Here is a 15,538-nt window from a genome sequence, read left to right on the forward strand (position 1 = left end):
CCACCTCGTGAGTCCGCTCTTTCATCTGCTGACACCTGCATCAACACCACAGTCTAAAATGTGACATTTAGACTTTTGATTTCTAAGAATATGTAACCTCAAATAAAAATACATATGTTGTAATGTAACTATTTTTTAAAAAAAATGGGACTGGAGAGAGAGAGTCCCGGCCTTTCAAGAAGTGTAAGTGCAATTGAGCCCTATTGTGGGTTTTAGTATTGATGACCACCAAATTAGAGGACTAATAAGATTTATCAAGATGACAAGCAGGGAATCAAAGAATGAGGATAATGTATAGGTTGCAGGTGTCCTAATTACAAAAGGTGGCCAGACCTAGCTCAAAGGAGGTTTAAATTCTTTTATGTTTTGAATTTGAGTTTAGGGAAAGCCGTACTATTAAGAGGGATTTTAGGACAGTTGGTCAACTATTGAATCAGATGCTCAAATTCATAGATCTACATCCTCCCACCTAGTCAAAACAGCCAGCCAAATTTGATATCATATTACCTATTTTGGCTAGGGCGGTAGTGCCGCCCTTAATTGACCATTGGGCTCGGAGGGTATTTATACCCTTCAGGCCCGGCCCACAACGGTCATCTTCTCCACTGAGTCATTCTGCTCGAAAACAGACAGAACCAAAGCTCACCTCTCTCCTCCATTGTTGCTCCTCCATCCCTCAAGCTAATCCTTGATTCCAACCATCAAAACTTGAGAGAAAAGGTAGCAAAACTCGATTGGAGAGAAGATCCACTGATTCCCAAAGTCTAAGAGCATTTGGTTCACGTTTGGCCGGCGGTTCTAGGGTTTGTTACTCTTGGAGCTTGCTCCTAGTCGGCTAGGCGTCGCCCTTGTACTTGCCAACTTGTATGGCAGCCTTGGGAGGTTTGTAACCTCATTCAAAAGCTAAGAAATCACCCCTCACTTCAAGAGTTCACTCTCTTGATTTGAGAACGAGGGTAAGACAATCCTTTGTGGCAAGCTCAAGCCTTTTGTGGCTTCCTCAACAATGTGGACTTAGGCAAACCTTAGTGGTGAGCTGAACCATGGGATAAATCTTGTGTCTCACATGCTTCATCTTTACTATACTTGTAGTTCATCTTATTACTAGCTGTTGCTAGGGTTTAGTTGCTCGATTCATTCTTGTGTGAAGTTTCTGTGGTATCCAGTCTTCGAACTAGATCTTAGCTTTATATTGCAGGATTAAGCAATTAGTGGGGTCAGATTTATATCTGTTAAATCTCAACTATGTTAGATTATTTTTCGTAGAGCGGTAGTGCCGCCCTGTAAGGCCGGCAGTGCCACCCTCTGTTCTAACAGAGTTTTGAGTTGAATTTTTATAGGCCTATTCACCCCCCCCCCTCTAGGCCTTCTTTATCTTCCTGTAGATCCTACAAGTGGTATCAGAGCGAGGTTGCTTCGTATACGCTTCACTGCGTGAAGTATGGAAGAAGGAGAAGGTTCGAAGAACGTTTGCGTTGCGGACGCAAGTGGTGTGCATGTTGAGGATGTCAGCAGCAGCAGCGAGCTGTACATGTCCACAGCAAGTGATGCCACCATCAAAGAACCCAAGACCACCGATGCCGAAAGAAGAAAGGCAAGAAAAGAAAGAAAAGCCGCAAAGATTGCAACAAGAGAAGCTAGAGAAAAGAAGAAAGAAGAGCAGCGGCTCAAAGACAAGAAAAAGAGAAAAGAAGCTAGAAGAATCACAAGAGAGGCAAGAGCTAAGAGAAGAGCAGCAAGAGCTCAAGAGCAAGAGAAGAATGAGTATGATGCATCATCTAGTGAGCTCTCTAGTAGCTCGGATGATGGAGATGATGATGTGTCATACCATGCTTCAAAAGATGGCAAGGAGGTGAAGAGCAAGGACAAAACGAAGGATAGCAAGGACAAAGGCAGCAACAACAACAAGAACAAATATGCCGCCATATCCTTTAATTATTCTTATTTGTCTAACCATAACAAAAGGTCCTTTGTCAATGTGCCCACGAGAAAGTTGCCTCATTTTGATGGGACAAACTTTGCCAAGTGAAAGCACTTGATGAGTGCCTATCTTGTAGGTCTTCACCCCGGTCTTTGGGAGATTATAGTGAATGGATTGCAGCCACCGAAAGATCCCGAAGCGCCAACAAATGAAGAGCTAGCTGTTGTCCATCTCAATGCCCAAGCCACAAGTATTCTTCTTAGTGCCTTGGATGGAAATGAGTACAACCGAGTGATGAATGTCAATGTTGCAAAATAGATTTGGGACACTTTGCATCTAGCACATGAAGGTGTAGATAAAGTGAGGAAAGCAAAGATTGATTTGTTGATGGCCAAGCTAAATAGGTTCGTGATTGTTGATGGAGAGGGGCCACAAGAGATGTTTGATAGATTGATGACCTTGGTGGGCAAGATTAGAGGCTATAGATGTGATGAGCTTGATGATCACAAAGTGGTGAAGGTTATGTTGGAAGCCTACTCACCAAGAAATGAGACCGTAGTTACCTTGATTAGAGATAAGAAGAAGTTTGAACACTTCACACCTAATGATGTGCTTGGAAGATTGTTGACATTTGACATGCAAAGAGAAGAGGTAAATGAGAGAAGAAGACTTGGTGAGTTGCAAGCCAAGCTAGAAGGCATGAAAATCAAGGAAGTAGCTCTCAAGGCAAATAAATCAAGCAATCAAGGCACCTCCAACAAGGCAAAGGGCAGCAAGCAAGCATCAACAAGTCAACCCAAGGAAATCAAGTCAACTCCACAAAATGATGACCCAAGTTCATCCTCAAGTGAAGATAAAGATGATGGGGCTGATTATATGAAGATTGATGACATGGCCTTGTTCATGAAGAGTTATCACAAGGGGTTGAAAAAGAATGGGTATAAAATAGTGCAAAGAAGGTTCCCCAATAAGAAGAGGACTTGCTACAATTGTGGCAGCATAGAGCACTTCATTGCTAAGTGTCCCTATGACAAGAAAGAAAACAAATACAAGAAGGACAACAATGAGGGCAAGCATGAGCACAAAAAGAGATACAAGCAAATGGGAGAGGCACACATTGGGCATGAGTGGGACTCAACTAAAGAGTCAAGTGAAGAGGATGTGAAGATTGCAACCGTGGCCATTCAAAAGCCATCCTCTACATCAAGGCTCTTCAACAACATGTCCGATAATGATGACCACCGCTCCACTCACGTTTGTCTTATGGCAAAGGGTGAGAAGGTAAAACAAAGAGCTAAATCTCCTCCACCTCCTAGTGACATCTCTAGTAGTGAACTTAGTGATTCTAGTGATGATGATACTAGTGATGTTGAGAAATATGCTAAATTGACTAAAAAGTTAGATTCTAAAACCAAGCTCTTCATCATGAATCTAATGGAGGAACTAGAAAGTGTCAAAGTCAAGCTAGCCGATAGAGATGATTATCTTGAGGAAACCGAAAAGATGTATATTGGCTGCAAGAAAGCTCTTGAGTTAGAGAGAAGTGAGGTGGACTCTTTGAACAAGGCCTTGGCTGAAGAACAAAGAGAACATGCTCTTACAAAGAAGGCAAATATTGCACTCAATGACAAGTATTGTGTCTTAGTTGAAAAGCACAACAAACTTGAGAAGCAATATAACCTTCTATGCGAGAGCACCCCACTTCTCTCCAACACAAATGACATTTCTATTCCCTCCACTAGCCAAGGATGTGGAAAATGCTATAATCTCGACTTAAATGTTTATTTCACTAACCTTGCAAACTTGGAGGTCATGAAAAAGGAGATTGCTAGGCTCAATGCTATGTTAACAAAAAGGGGCATGGAAGGTAAGAAACCTGCTGGTGGCAAAGGTGAAAAACCAAAGAGGCCACAATACAAAGATGGAAGGAATCCATGCATCAAAGACGGGCTTGGGCACACTCATGGAGGTAAAACCAATGGGAGAAAAGTAATAAATGGGTATGAGTGTGTTCAGTTCGTGAGCAAAGGGCAGGAAGGTATAGATAGGTCTGCACAGAAGGTGGCATAAGGCCAGCCCAGAGCAGCACCATGGCCTATGGGCGGCAATACCACTATGAAGGGCGGTAGTGCTGCCCCCCATAGAAAAGGAAAGACCACCTCCTACTCCTCTACTCATGTCAAGCCCAAGAAGAAGGTGTCATTTCCAGAGCAGGTTGTTCAGAAACCAAAGAAATCTATCTGGGTCACTCCAAATAGATATGCTTATCAACCAAAGGCAAAAACACCTCCTTAATGTTTGGATTCTAACTTTGTTTTGTAGCACAACAGCAAGGGGGAGGTGTTTGCCAAGTTTGTTGGAAATGGTCGAAATGTTTATCATAATACCTTCATTTGGGTTCCTAAAGTTTTTGTGACTAACATGCAAGGCCTCAAGAATATTTGGGGACCTAAGACTAGGAACTAAACTTGTGTTGTAGGCATACTCCTCTGGTGGGTCAAGTTGGGTGCTTGACAGTGGCTGTATAAATCATATGACCGGAGAAAGGAGTATGTTCTCATCATATTCCCCAACTACAAATTTAGATGAGAATATCATATTTGGTGATAATTCAAAAGGGGGTGTGATTGGACTTGGTAAAGTAGCTATTACACTTGATCATTCAATTACAAATATCTTACATGTTGATTCCTTGAAGTACAATCTGCTATCTGTTTCTCAATTATGTGAGATGGGCTACAATTGTCTCTTCACGGATAAGGGTGTGGAAGTCTCTAAGAGGGAGGATTCCTCTATTGTCTTTACGGGTCACCTCAAGAACAAGCTTTACTTAGTTGATTTCAGCAAAAGTAAAGCTAAGCTTGAGACCTGTTTAGTGGCAAAATCTAGCATGGGTTGGCTATGGCATCACCGACTAGCTCATGTTTGGATGAGGAACTTGGCCAAACTCCTAAAAGACAACCACATTCTTGGACTAACCAATATTCAATTTGAGAAAGACAGGATTTGTAGTGCTTGCCAAGCCGGAAAGCAAGTAGGTGTACCTCACCCACCAAAGAGCATCATGACAACCACACAACCGTTGGAGTTGATTCACATGGATCTCTTTGGACCGGTCACCTACATAAGCATCGGGGGTAACAAATATGGTCTAGTTATTGTTGATGATTATTCCCGTTTCACTTAGGTGTTCTTTGTTTATGATAAGTCCCAGGTGCAAGAGAAAGTCAAGATATTTGTGAGAAGGGCACAAAGGGAGTTCGATCTTCCCATAAAGAAGATAAGAAGTGACAATGGGACTGAATTCAAGAACACTCTAGTTGAAGAGTTTCTTGATGATAAGGGCATCAAACATGAATTTTCAACTCCTTACACCCCTCAACAAAACGGTGTAGTAGAGAGGAAAAACCGTACACTTCTTGATATGGCACGGATAATGCTAGATGAATACAAGACGTCGGACCTCTTTTGGAGTGACGCCGTCAACACCGCTTGCCATGCCATCAATCGTCTCTACTTACACAAGAAACTCAAGAAGACTTCATATGAGCTTCTAACCGGTAACAAACCAAAGGTGTCATACTTTAGAGTGTTTGGGTGCAAGTGTTTTATACTTAACAAAAGAACCAAAACCTCTAAATTCACACCTAAAGTTGATGAAGGCATTCTTCTTGGTTATGGATCAAATGAGCATGCTTATCATGTCTTCAACAAAACCATGGGTAGAGTTGAAGTCATGGTAGATGTGACATTTGATGAATCTAATGGCTCTCAAGTGGAGCAAGTTGTTTCAAACATTGAAGGGAAGGAGGATCCACCATGTGAGGCAATCAAGCAAATGGCTATAGGCGACATTAGGCCACATGAAGATCAAGCCACTGATGATGAGGATCCCCAAGCTGTTGCTGCACAAATTTCTGCTGACGTACTCCATCGACAAGGGCAGCACTCACCTGCTGAACATCAATAAGGCAACAGTGCCGCTCATGAGGGCAGCAGTGCCGCCCCATCTGCCTCAGCAGTAGCTCCTTCAACTCCTACTCCACCACCTCAAGGGCTCAACCTGGAGCCTATCTTTGAACAAGAAGAGGCTGAAGGTCTAGAAGAAGAACAAGGAGGTGTTGAGCATCCAAGACTACATCAAACTATACAATGGGATCACCCCGTTGATAACATCCTTGGGAGCATTTGAAAGAGGGTAACAACTCATTCACATTTAGCAAATTTTTGTCAATATTACTTGTTTGTTTCCTCTTTGGAACCTCTCAAGGTAGAACAAGCACTTGGAGATCCGGATTGGGTCATGGCCATGCAAGAAGAGCTCAACAACTTTCAAAGAAATCAAGTGTGGAAATTGGTTAAAAGGCCCAATACCAATGTCATTGGTACTAAATGGGTCTTCTGCAACAAGCAAGATGAAAATGGCGTGGTGACAAGGAACAAGGCAAGATTGGTGGCCCAAGGCTTTACTCAAGTAGAGGGCTTGGACTTTGAAGAAACATATGCACTGGTGGCAAGACTTGAAGCAATCCGAATGCTTCTAGCCTTTGCCGCCCATCATGACTTCAAGCTGTACCAAATGGATGTCAAGAGTGCATTCCTCAATGGCCCAAAACAAGAGTTGGTGTATATGGAGCAGCCACTGGGGTTTCAAGATCCTAAGTTCCCCAACCATGTCTATAAACTCCAAAAGGCGCTCTATGGGCTTAAACAAGCACCAAGAGCATGGTATGAATGCCTTAAGGAATTCTTGCTCAAACAAGGCTTTGAAATAGGCAAAGCCAACCCTACACTCTTTACACACAAAGTTGGAAATGATATATTTGTGTGCCAAATATATGTCGATGACATAATATTTGGTAGTACTAACCATGTGTATTGTGATGAGTTTAGTAGGATTATGACTAAGAGATTTGAGATGTCCATGATGGGTGAGCTAAAATTCTTCCTCAGATTTTAAATCAAGCAAATGAAGGAAGGGACGTTCATTAGCCAAACCAAGTACACCCATGATATGCTTAACAAGTTCGACATGGTGAATGCCAAGCCTATCAAAACTCTCATGCCAACTAATGGACATCTTGATCTAAATGAAGAAGGGAAAGCCATAGACATCAAGGTATATCGTTCCATGATTGGCTCTTTACTTTACTTATGTGCATCTAGGCCAGACATAATGCTTAGTGTGTGCATGTGTGCTAGATTTCAAGCTAACCCGAAAGAGTGCCATTTAGTGGCTGTTAAGAGAATCTTGAGATATTTAGTACACACTCCTAACCTTGGCTTGTGGTATCCCAAGGGCTCCAAGTTCAATCTACTTGGCTATTCGGATTCCGATTACGCCGTTTGCAAGGTAGATAGAAAAAGCACTTCGGGGACATGTCAATTTATTGAATGGTCCCTAGTGTCTTGGAGTTCTAAGAAGCAAAATTGTGTAGCCCTTTCCACCGCTGAGGCCGAGTATGTTGCAGCCGGTGCATGTTGTGCTCAATTACTTTGGATGAGGCAAACCCTTTATGATTTCAGATGTCAATTCACCAAAATCCCACTCTTGTGTGACAATGAAAGTGCCATAAAGCTAGCAAACAATCCTGTAAGCCACTCAAGAACCAAACATATAGACATCCGACATCATTTCTTGAGAGACCATGAAACCAAAGGAGATATCGAAATTCATCATGTGAGCACCGAAAAACAACTAGCTGATATCTTCACTAAGCCTCTCGATGAGTCAAGGTTTTGTGCTTTGCGTAGTGAGCTAAATATACTTGATTCTTGTAACATGGTTTGAAATATAGCACACCTCTGTTTGACTACTTAGCAACAAAGGAAAATGATTAAAAAGGGTATTATATTGTGTTTCAAAACCATTTCAAAAGGCAAACTAAGTGTCATGACCATTGTCTATATTGTTGATTGCTTACTGGTCATGATATTTAGAGAATATATATCCATATCTGAGGTGAAGGAGGTCATAAAGTTTTAGCATAAACCCTGCAAAATTGGTAGGGTGGCAGTGCCGCCCATCTTGGCCGGCAATGCCGCTCTTTGAAAACTGGGCCATTTTCAGTCAATTTTGGCTGGGTCGCAGGGCCCGTTTTCTTCTACTTATTCCTTCTCTGACCCCCGACCCAACTCTCTCCTTCTCTCCCAGCTGATGCCGATGCCCGTGCTTCTCTCTTCCTCTCTCTCAAGCACGCGCCGCCGCCGTTCTTTGCGGACTGCCACCCCGGCAGTGCCGCCCCTGTAGCCGACCGAGACTCTTCTTCGCTGGTCACTGTAGGAGGCTCCTGGCTGAGCTGTTTCTTCTCTTCTCCCTCCACTCCAACGGTTTGGAAGCAAGGTGAAACCCTAACCCTTTTCGATCTATGCAATGTGAAGCTTTTAGTCATGGATTTTAGTTTCTAGGGGGAGTATGAAGGATTTAGAAAGGTTTTTGATGGTTGAATCGAGTTGATTTTGGATTTCACCGGTTGGATGATTTTAGGGAGAGCGGCAATGTCACCCTTGGGACCATTAATGGCACCCCTAGCAGATTCTAACTGCTATTCTCAAGTTCATAAATCCGATGAAGTTCAGAATGGATTGGATTCATTTATCAAAAATTGTTTCTAAAGTTTTTCATACTCAATCTTTCAAATTCATGGCTAGGGTTTTATGTATTCTTTGCTTAGACTGTGATTCTGAAATTGTGATGATGAATAGACACTGTTGGAAATAGGATTTAACCAGAACGAGAAAGTTGAAGACGAAATAGTGAAGCAACTGAGGGCGGCAGTGCCGGCCTTAGGGGGCGGCAGTGCCGCCCTACCCTGCTAATTCCAAATCCAGCACTACTTCCTATATCATCTTCAAAGTTCTTTTTCTTGTTAAAACCTGCTTGCAGCTGTGTCTAACTCATTATCTTATACAGTTTCTTATCAAGTCTCATTTATATTGCATAGATGGACCGAGGTAAAAGGAAGGTGTTGACAACCAAGCAAAAGGTCAAGAGAGGTAGGGGACAGGCGAGCTATACTCTCAGAGACAGAAATCTTGATGAAGACCTTGTTGAAGAGGAAAATATTCAGAGGATGGGAAGAACCATTCGTGTGTGGCCTAATTCTCCTTTGCACATTTCAGAGTTTGATAGCAGCTACATGAGAGATAACACTGATAGGTTCGACCTCATTCCTCCCCAAAACAGCAATGATCATAGAGTTGTTGATTATTCCATGAGTTGGAAGAAGACTGGTGAAGCTAGAGAAATTGATCCCTACTCCTCTGACAGATCAAATGGCATTGATTATAGATTTTGGAATGCTTTCCAATCTGATTTTTATGCCACAGCCATCCTATCCAAGTCAAAGGGCAAGATTAGCAAGATGCAGTACATTAACTTTGGTGACTTGGAGAGCAGGGATGATCATCAGCTTGCCACAGCAATCAAGACTTGTGACCGCTTTGAGATGACAGACATCATGAGTTTCAGGTATCATTGGAACAGGGAGATTCTTGCCCAATTCCATGCTACTTACTATTGGAATAGGGAAGTGGATGAGCTTCATTAGATGACTGATGGGCGACATTATCGCATTGATTTTGTCACCTTCTGTCGTATTCTTGGTTTTGGACACATCCATAGGGGATATGAGAGGATACATAATGAGCATCATTTTGAGCCAATGGAAGTAATCTTCATGTGGAAGGATCAAAATCTTGCAGTTCCTGATTGGTCAAGAACCAAGCTCAAGAGCTTCTATTACATCATGAACAATCTCTTCAGGTTCACTCTCAACTCTAAAGACAATGCAATAGATTTGAATGGCTATATCACTAATGTGTTGTCTAGGTTTCCCAGCAGTGAAAATTTTAATGTTCCAAGATTCATTTGGGTTGAGCTAGCATATGCCATGGATGATGGGAGGAGATCTTTGCCCTATGCTCCTTACCTCATGTTTATGATTGAGAGAGTGACTGGCATGTGGTTCCCTAAGGATTGTGAGCACACTGTTTACAAGATCAAAAAGACACATGGTGGCTTAGGGGGACTTGGCTTAGCTACTCAGCATACTGGTTTTGGAGGACTTGGAGATAGTGGGGTAGCAGGCTTTCACTCTTCTGGAGCTGAACACAGAGATATTCTTGAGCCGTCTAGGGCTAGGGAACAAAAGAAGAAGTCTAAGTGGGGAAAGATGAGTGCATAGATGAAGGCTATCTTTACTTATTGTGCATATGCTTCACAGACTGCTTATGAGGATAGAATGGAGAACATAGAAGCAGTGAGGCATGCTAGGGAGATGGCAGGGCTGCCACCACTTCCACCAGTGCAGCCACCACCTTAGTTTCCTAACTTGCCTCGCCTTTCTTCTTCTGATGAGGAGCAGGATCAGGCAGATGAGCACCATGATGAACAGTCAGATTGTCAGCAACATGGGCACTCATATGAGCCATTCAGTTAGTACTATGGGTACCCACAAGGACAACATTTTGATGAGCCCCCAAGTCAGCAGGACCTTGGTGCAGAGATCCACCCTACAGAGGCCGATCCACAGGTTCAAGCAGCTTTGTTTCGCACATATTCTAGGAGACCGCGTCCTTCGATGGATCAGCCAGGGCCTTCCACTTCAACTAGGGCAGCACCTCCGACAGTGATGAGTGATCTCTCTTCTTTTTCTTCTATTTTTGGTACTTGATGCCAAAGGGGGAGAAAATTAGAGGGGTCAATAGTTTTTCGACGCCATATGTTCTTCGCTGTTGTGCTTGGTGTTCAGATCCAATGAGAGTAGTTGTTAGGTTGTGAGTTTGAGAGTCGCTCAAAACTCTATTTTATGAAATTATGCTACTTTGTGACTTTATTTGCTTCAGATATGGACATGTATTCATGGTTACAGTTTTAGCTTGTCATATTCTGTGTTTAAATTGTTTTATATCCATATGATCTGCTGTAGAAATCAGATTGCTACCTGACTGACATAGTCGGGACGGCAGTGCCGCCCTATGGGGCCGGCAATGCCGCCCTCTGCTGTATCAGCCGGAATCTTGTGTGCTTGAACTGATAAAACCTGTCATATGCATCAAGTTTATTCATGTAACACTTTGTTCAGCACCCCACAGCAGGCATGGATGTAGGGGAGGTTTCCATCACACCTAAAATGTGAATCATGGTCTTTCATGCCAATTTGAGAATTCAAATCTTTATTCACATATTTAGGGGGAGGCTCCTACACCCATGGTTCGAAAATCTCAGTTTAGATTTCATATCATTTGTAAGCTCTAATTGGGTTATCATCAATTACCAAAAAGGGGAAGATTGTAAGTGCAATCAAGCCCTATTGTGGGTTTTGGTATTGATGACCACCAAATTAGAGGACTAATAAGATTTATCAAGATGACAAGCAGGGAATCAAAGAATGAGGATGATGTACAGGTTGCATGTGTCCTAATTACAAAAGGTGGCTAGACCTAGCTCAAAGGAGGTTTAAATTCTTTTATGTTTTGAATTTGAGTTTAGGGAAAGCCGTACTATTAAGAGGGATTTTAGGACAGTTGGTCAACTATTGAATCAGATGCTCAAATTCACAGATCTATATCCTCCCACCTAGTCAAAACAGCCAGCCAAATTTGATATCATATTACCTGTTTTGGCTAGGGCGGCAGTGCCGCCCTGTTGAGAGCGGTAGTGCCGCCCTTAACTGACCATTGGGCTCGGAGGGTATTTATACCCTTCAGGCCCGGCCCACAACGGTCATCTTCTCCAATGAGTCATTCTACTCGAAAATAGACAGAACCAAAGCTCACCTCTCTCCTCCATTGTTGCTCCTCCATCCCTCAAGCTAATCCTTGATTCTAACCATCAAAACTTGAAAGAAAAGGTAGTAAAACTCGATTGGAGAGAAGATCCACTGATTCCCAAAGTCTAACAGCATTTGGTTCACGTTTGGCCGGCGGTTCTAGGGTTTGTTACTCTTGGAGCTTGCTCCTAGCCGGCTAGGCGTCGCCCTTGTGCTTGCCAACTTGTGTGGCAGCCTTAGGAGGTTTGTAACCTCATTCAACAGCTAAGAAATCACCCCTCACTTCAAGAGTTCACTCTCTTGATTTGAGAACGAGGGTAAGGCAAGCCTTTGTGGCAAGCTCAAGCCTTTTGTGGCTTCCTCAATAACATGGACTTAGGCAAACCTTAGTGGTGAGCTAAACCACGGGATAAATCTTGTGTCTCACGTGCTTCATCTTTACTATACTTGCAGTTCATCTTATTGCTAGCTGTTGCTAGGGTTTAGTTGCTCGATTCATTGTTGTGTGAAGTTTCTGTGATATCCAGTCTTCGAACTGGATCTTGGCTTTATATTACTGGATTAAGCAACTAGTGGGGTCAGGTTTATATCTGTTAAATCTCAACTATGTTAGATTATTTTTCGTAGAGTGGTAGTGCCGCCATGTAAGGCCGGCAGTGCCGCCCTCTGTTCTAACCGAGTTTTGAGTTGAATTTTTACAGGCCTATTCATCCCCCCCTCTAGGCCTTCTTTATCTTCCTGTAGATCCTACAAGAAGGCTTAAAAGTTGCTACCTACAGGAATTGAACTCACAGCCTCAAAGAGCAGCACTCTAGCCTACATCCTGTGACCAGCCGGCCACACAACCCTCCCTCAATGTAAATGTGTTTTTCAATGAAGAATGCAAAAGTAATAATTCTATGTCCTCAATCCACCCAATGTATGCTTTTCATGAACGATGTAGTGCTAGTTGATGAAAGCTGGACATGAGTAAATCAGAAACTGGAGTTATGGCAGGAGACTTTAGAGTCCAAATGTTTTAGACTTAGTAGAACTAAAACTGAGTATATGAGATATGACTTCGGCACTACTACTCGGGATAAGGAAGATATTAGTTTGGAAGGTCAAGTTGTGCTTAGGAAGGATACCCTTCGATATCTAAGATCAATGCTACAGGGAGATGAGGATATTGTTGAAGATGTTAGCCATAGAATCAAAGCAGGGTGGATGAAGTGGCGCTAAGCATCTGGTGTCCTATGTGATAAAAGGGTACCATAGAAGCTAAAAGACAAGTTTTATTGGACGACTATTAGACCTGCTATGTTGTATGGTGCAGAATGTTGGCCTACGAAAAGACGACATGTTCAACAGATAAGTGTCGCGAAAATGCGTATGTTACGTTGGATTTGCCGTCATACAAGAAGGGATCGAGTTCGGAACGATGATATACGTGATAGATTAGGGGTAGCACCAATTGAAGAAAAGGTTATTCAACACCAGTTGAGATGGTTTGCACATGTCCAACGGAGACTTCCAGAAGCACCGGTGCGTAGTGGAATCCTAAGCCAGGTTAGTAATGTGAAGAGAGACAGAGGAAGACCGAAGTTGACTTGGGTAGAGACAATAAAAGGAAACTTGAAATGATCGAATATATCCAAAGACTTAGCCTTATATAAGAGTGCTTGAAAAACAGTTATTCACATGCCTGAACCTTGATTGCTTCTGTTGGATTTCAACTCTAGGCTACCCAACTTATTTGGGACTTAAATGCTTTACGCGCCGCCGCCGCTTTCCGGTCCTCAAGAACCGCGCCATCAGCGCGATGACAACCAAACGCGCTCCAGGTAAACCGTGGAGGGCCTGTCCGCAGGGGCCGGCACGCTCTTGCAGAAAGGCCTTAGGTTTTATCATTTTTACATGCAAAATAAACTATCTCGTCCAAATCACTCAAAAACCGTTTTCTCTGCAGAAATGCCCCTAAAACTTGTATTTTTATTTGTTCAATGTTTGTTTGCTTGTGTGTGCTTGTGAGATCGTCGTTTATTATGTTCAGACGGCCTAGAGCTGTTCATGAAAATTGAAGAGAGAGCTTTTGAAGTTCTTGAGCAAAAAGATAATGTGTGTCGTGGATGAGTGAGAGAAGCAACACTAAAACATTTGTTCACGTGCAAGTTGGATGGAGCGGCCACCTAGAAAGAATATTCCCATTGTATGAGCTATAGCTACCAAAAAAATGGCTGGATGAACTCATTCACATTTTGTAATCTTAGTTGTTACTAAATAAATTAAGGACTATTAGTATATTATATTATTACTGGGTAATTATGATGACAAGATTGGTTTATAAGTGTGCTACTACGCTGATTAGTACATGATTTGTGTGCCAATTAAGGTAGTAATAGTGCTGATGAACTTATTTTATTTTGCATCACTCCATTCGTTCCAAACAATAAGTCGTTCTTGCTTTTTTGGTACATAATTTTTACTGTATATGTAGACATAATGTATAGCTAGGTGCATAGCAAAAATTATATACTAAGAAAAGTCGGAACGACTTACAATTTGAAACGAAGGGAGTAGTAACTATAATAACAAAAATGGTGCTAGCACATATTTATTAATATATTGTTAGTTGTTATTATTTTAATTAAAAATATGATTAGCTAAGTATTCTTATGACATCTACTCCCATCCATTCAATCAATAAAACTTGCTCATCCCATCCATCATCCCACCAAACACTCAACTTGGATAACTATATCTTTTGTAAACATGCATGGATATGACCATCTAACCTTGTCCTCAGTCAAAACACACCCTAAGCTTACCCTAGATAAAAAGTTAACTAGAATAATAATCATCCCGGCCTAATCACTTCATCTAGAAATCACATGTTAATCCAATGAAGTTAAACAATATAATAATGCCTCGTACATGCTAGAGATCAAGTAGTTGTTGCACACACAAATTGACCTGAGATCGAAGACAACGAAGTAGTAATGTTTACTTAGGATGAAGAACACTCTTTATATTATAGATAGAGAGAGAGAGAGCGAGCGAGCGAGGGCACAAGATGCAACTTGCCCGGCATATGGCACACACACGACCGAGTACAATGACAAGCTAGCTAGCGACACATCACACATGTGCGCGTACGCACAAACAGTCCAAACCATGCCAGCCACGGGCATCTATATGTACCAACGACACGACGCACACAAAATAGACACGCACGCCAGCATGGAGCACACACACGACAAGAACATGTTAGTACGTGAAAAGATGACACCTACGGGCCCTGCAGCTAGCCTGCTGCAGATGTACACACAACAATGCAATAACATACGTACAAGGACATCAATGCCTGCCTTTCCTTTAGCTTCGCTAGCACTAACAGTTGGGTGGCGTGGCGAGGCCGCACTTGGCGGGGAGCTCCATGGCGCGCTTGGGATCGATGTTGTAGACGCTCATCCACGGCGAGTTCTTGTAGCCGCACAGGCACGTGAGGTCCGCGCCCGCCAGCGCGTCGCAGCACGCCTGCGACGGCGCTGCCGGCGGGTCCGTCGTCTTGGCCGCCGCGGGCTGGCACGACATGAACTGCTCGTTGCTCATGTCGCACACCGCCTCCGCCGCCACCAGGGCGGACGCCGCCACCACGGCGGCCACAAGCAGCGCGGCAGCAACCAGCTGCGGCGAGCTCGAGGACGACGACTTGCTGCTGCTCGCCATGTCGTCGCCGGTCTTCGCGACAGATGAGCTAGCTAGCTAGTCTCTACGTGACACTACTGATCGGGTGTGGGTGATATTGTGTGGCTAGATGTTTGTTTGCGATTGTTGCTAGCTGCCTTCCCTGTCGGGGGTATTT

The 15,538-nt window shown here is 43.0% G+C and overlaps 1 protein-coding gene across 1 annotated transcript; it reads right to left on the reverse strand.

The window, feature by feature from the left end:
- Window positions 1-14,686: 14,686 nt before the first annotated feature.
- LOC136545684 (putative lipid-transfer protein DIR1) lies at window positions 14,687-15,519 on the reverse strand. The gene has a single exon (XM_066537675.1). The coding sequence runs from the start codon at window positions 15,400-15,402 to the stop codon at window positions 15,064-15,066; it is 339 nt and encodes a 112-aa protein (XP_066393772.1). The 5' UTR covers window positions 15,403-15,519; the 3' UTR covers window positions 14,687-15,063.
- Window positions 15,520-15,538: the final 19 nt, after the last annotated feature.

This window comes from Miscanthus floridulus, chromosome 3 (assembly GCF_019320115.1).
Source record: "Miscanthus floridulus cultivar M001 chromosome 3, ASM1932011v1, whole genome shotgun sequence".
In the NCBI taxonomy this organism is placed as follows: Eukaryota; Viridiplantae; Streptophyta; class Magnoliopsida; order Poales; family Poaceae; genus Miscanthus; species Miscanthus floridulus.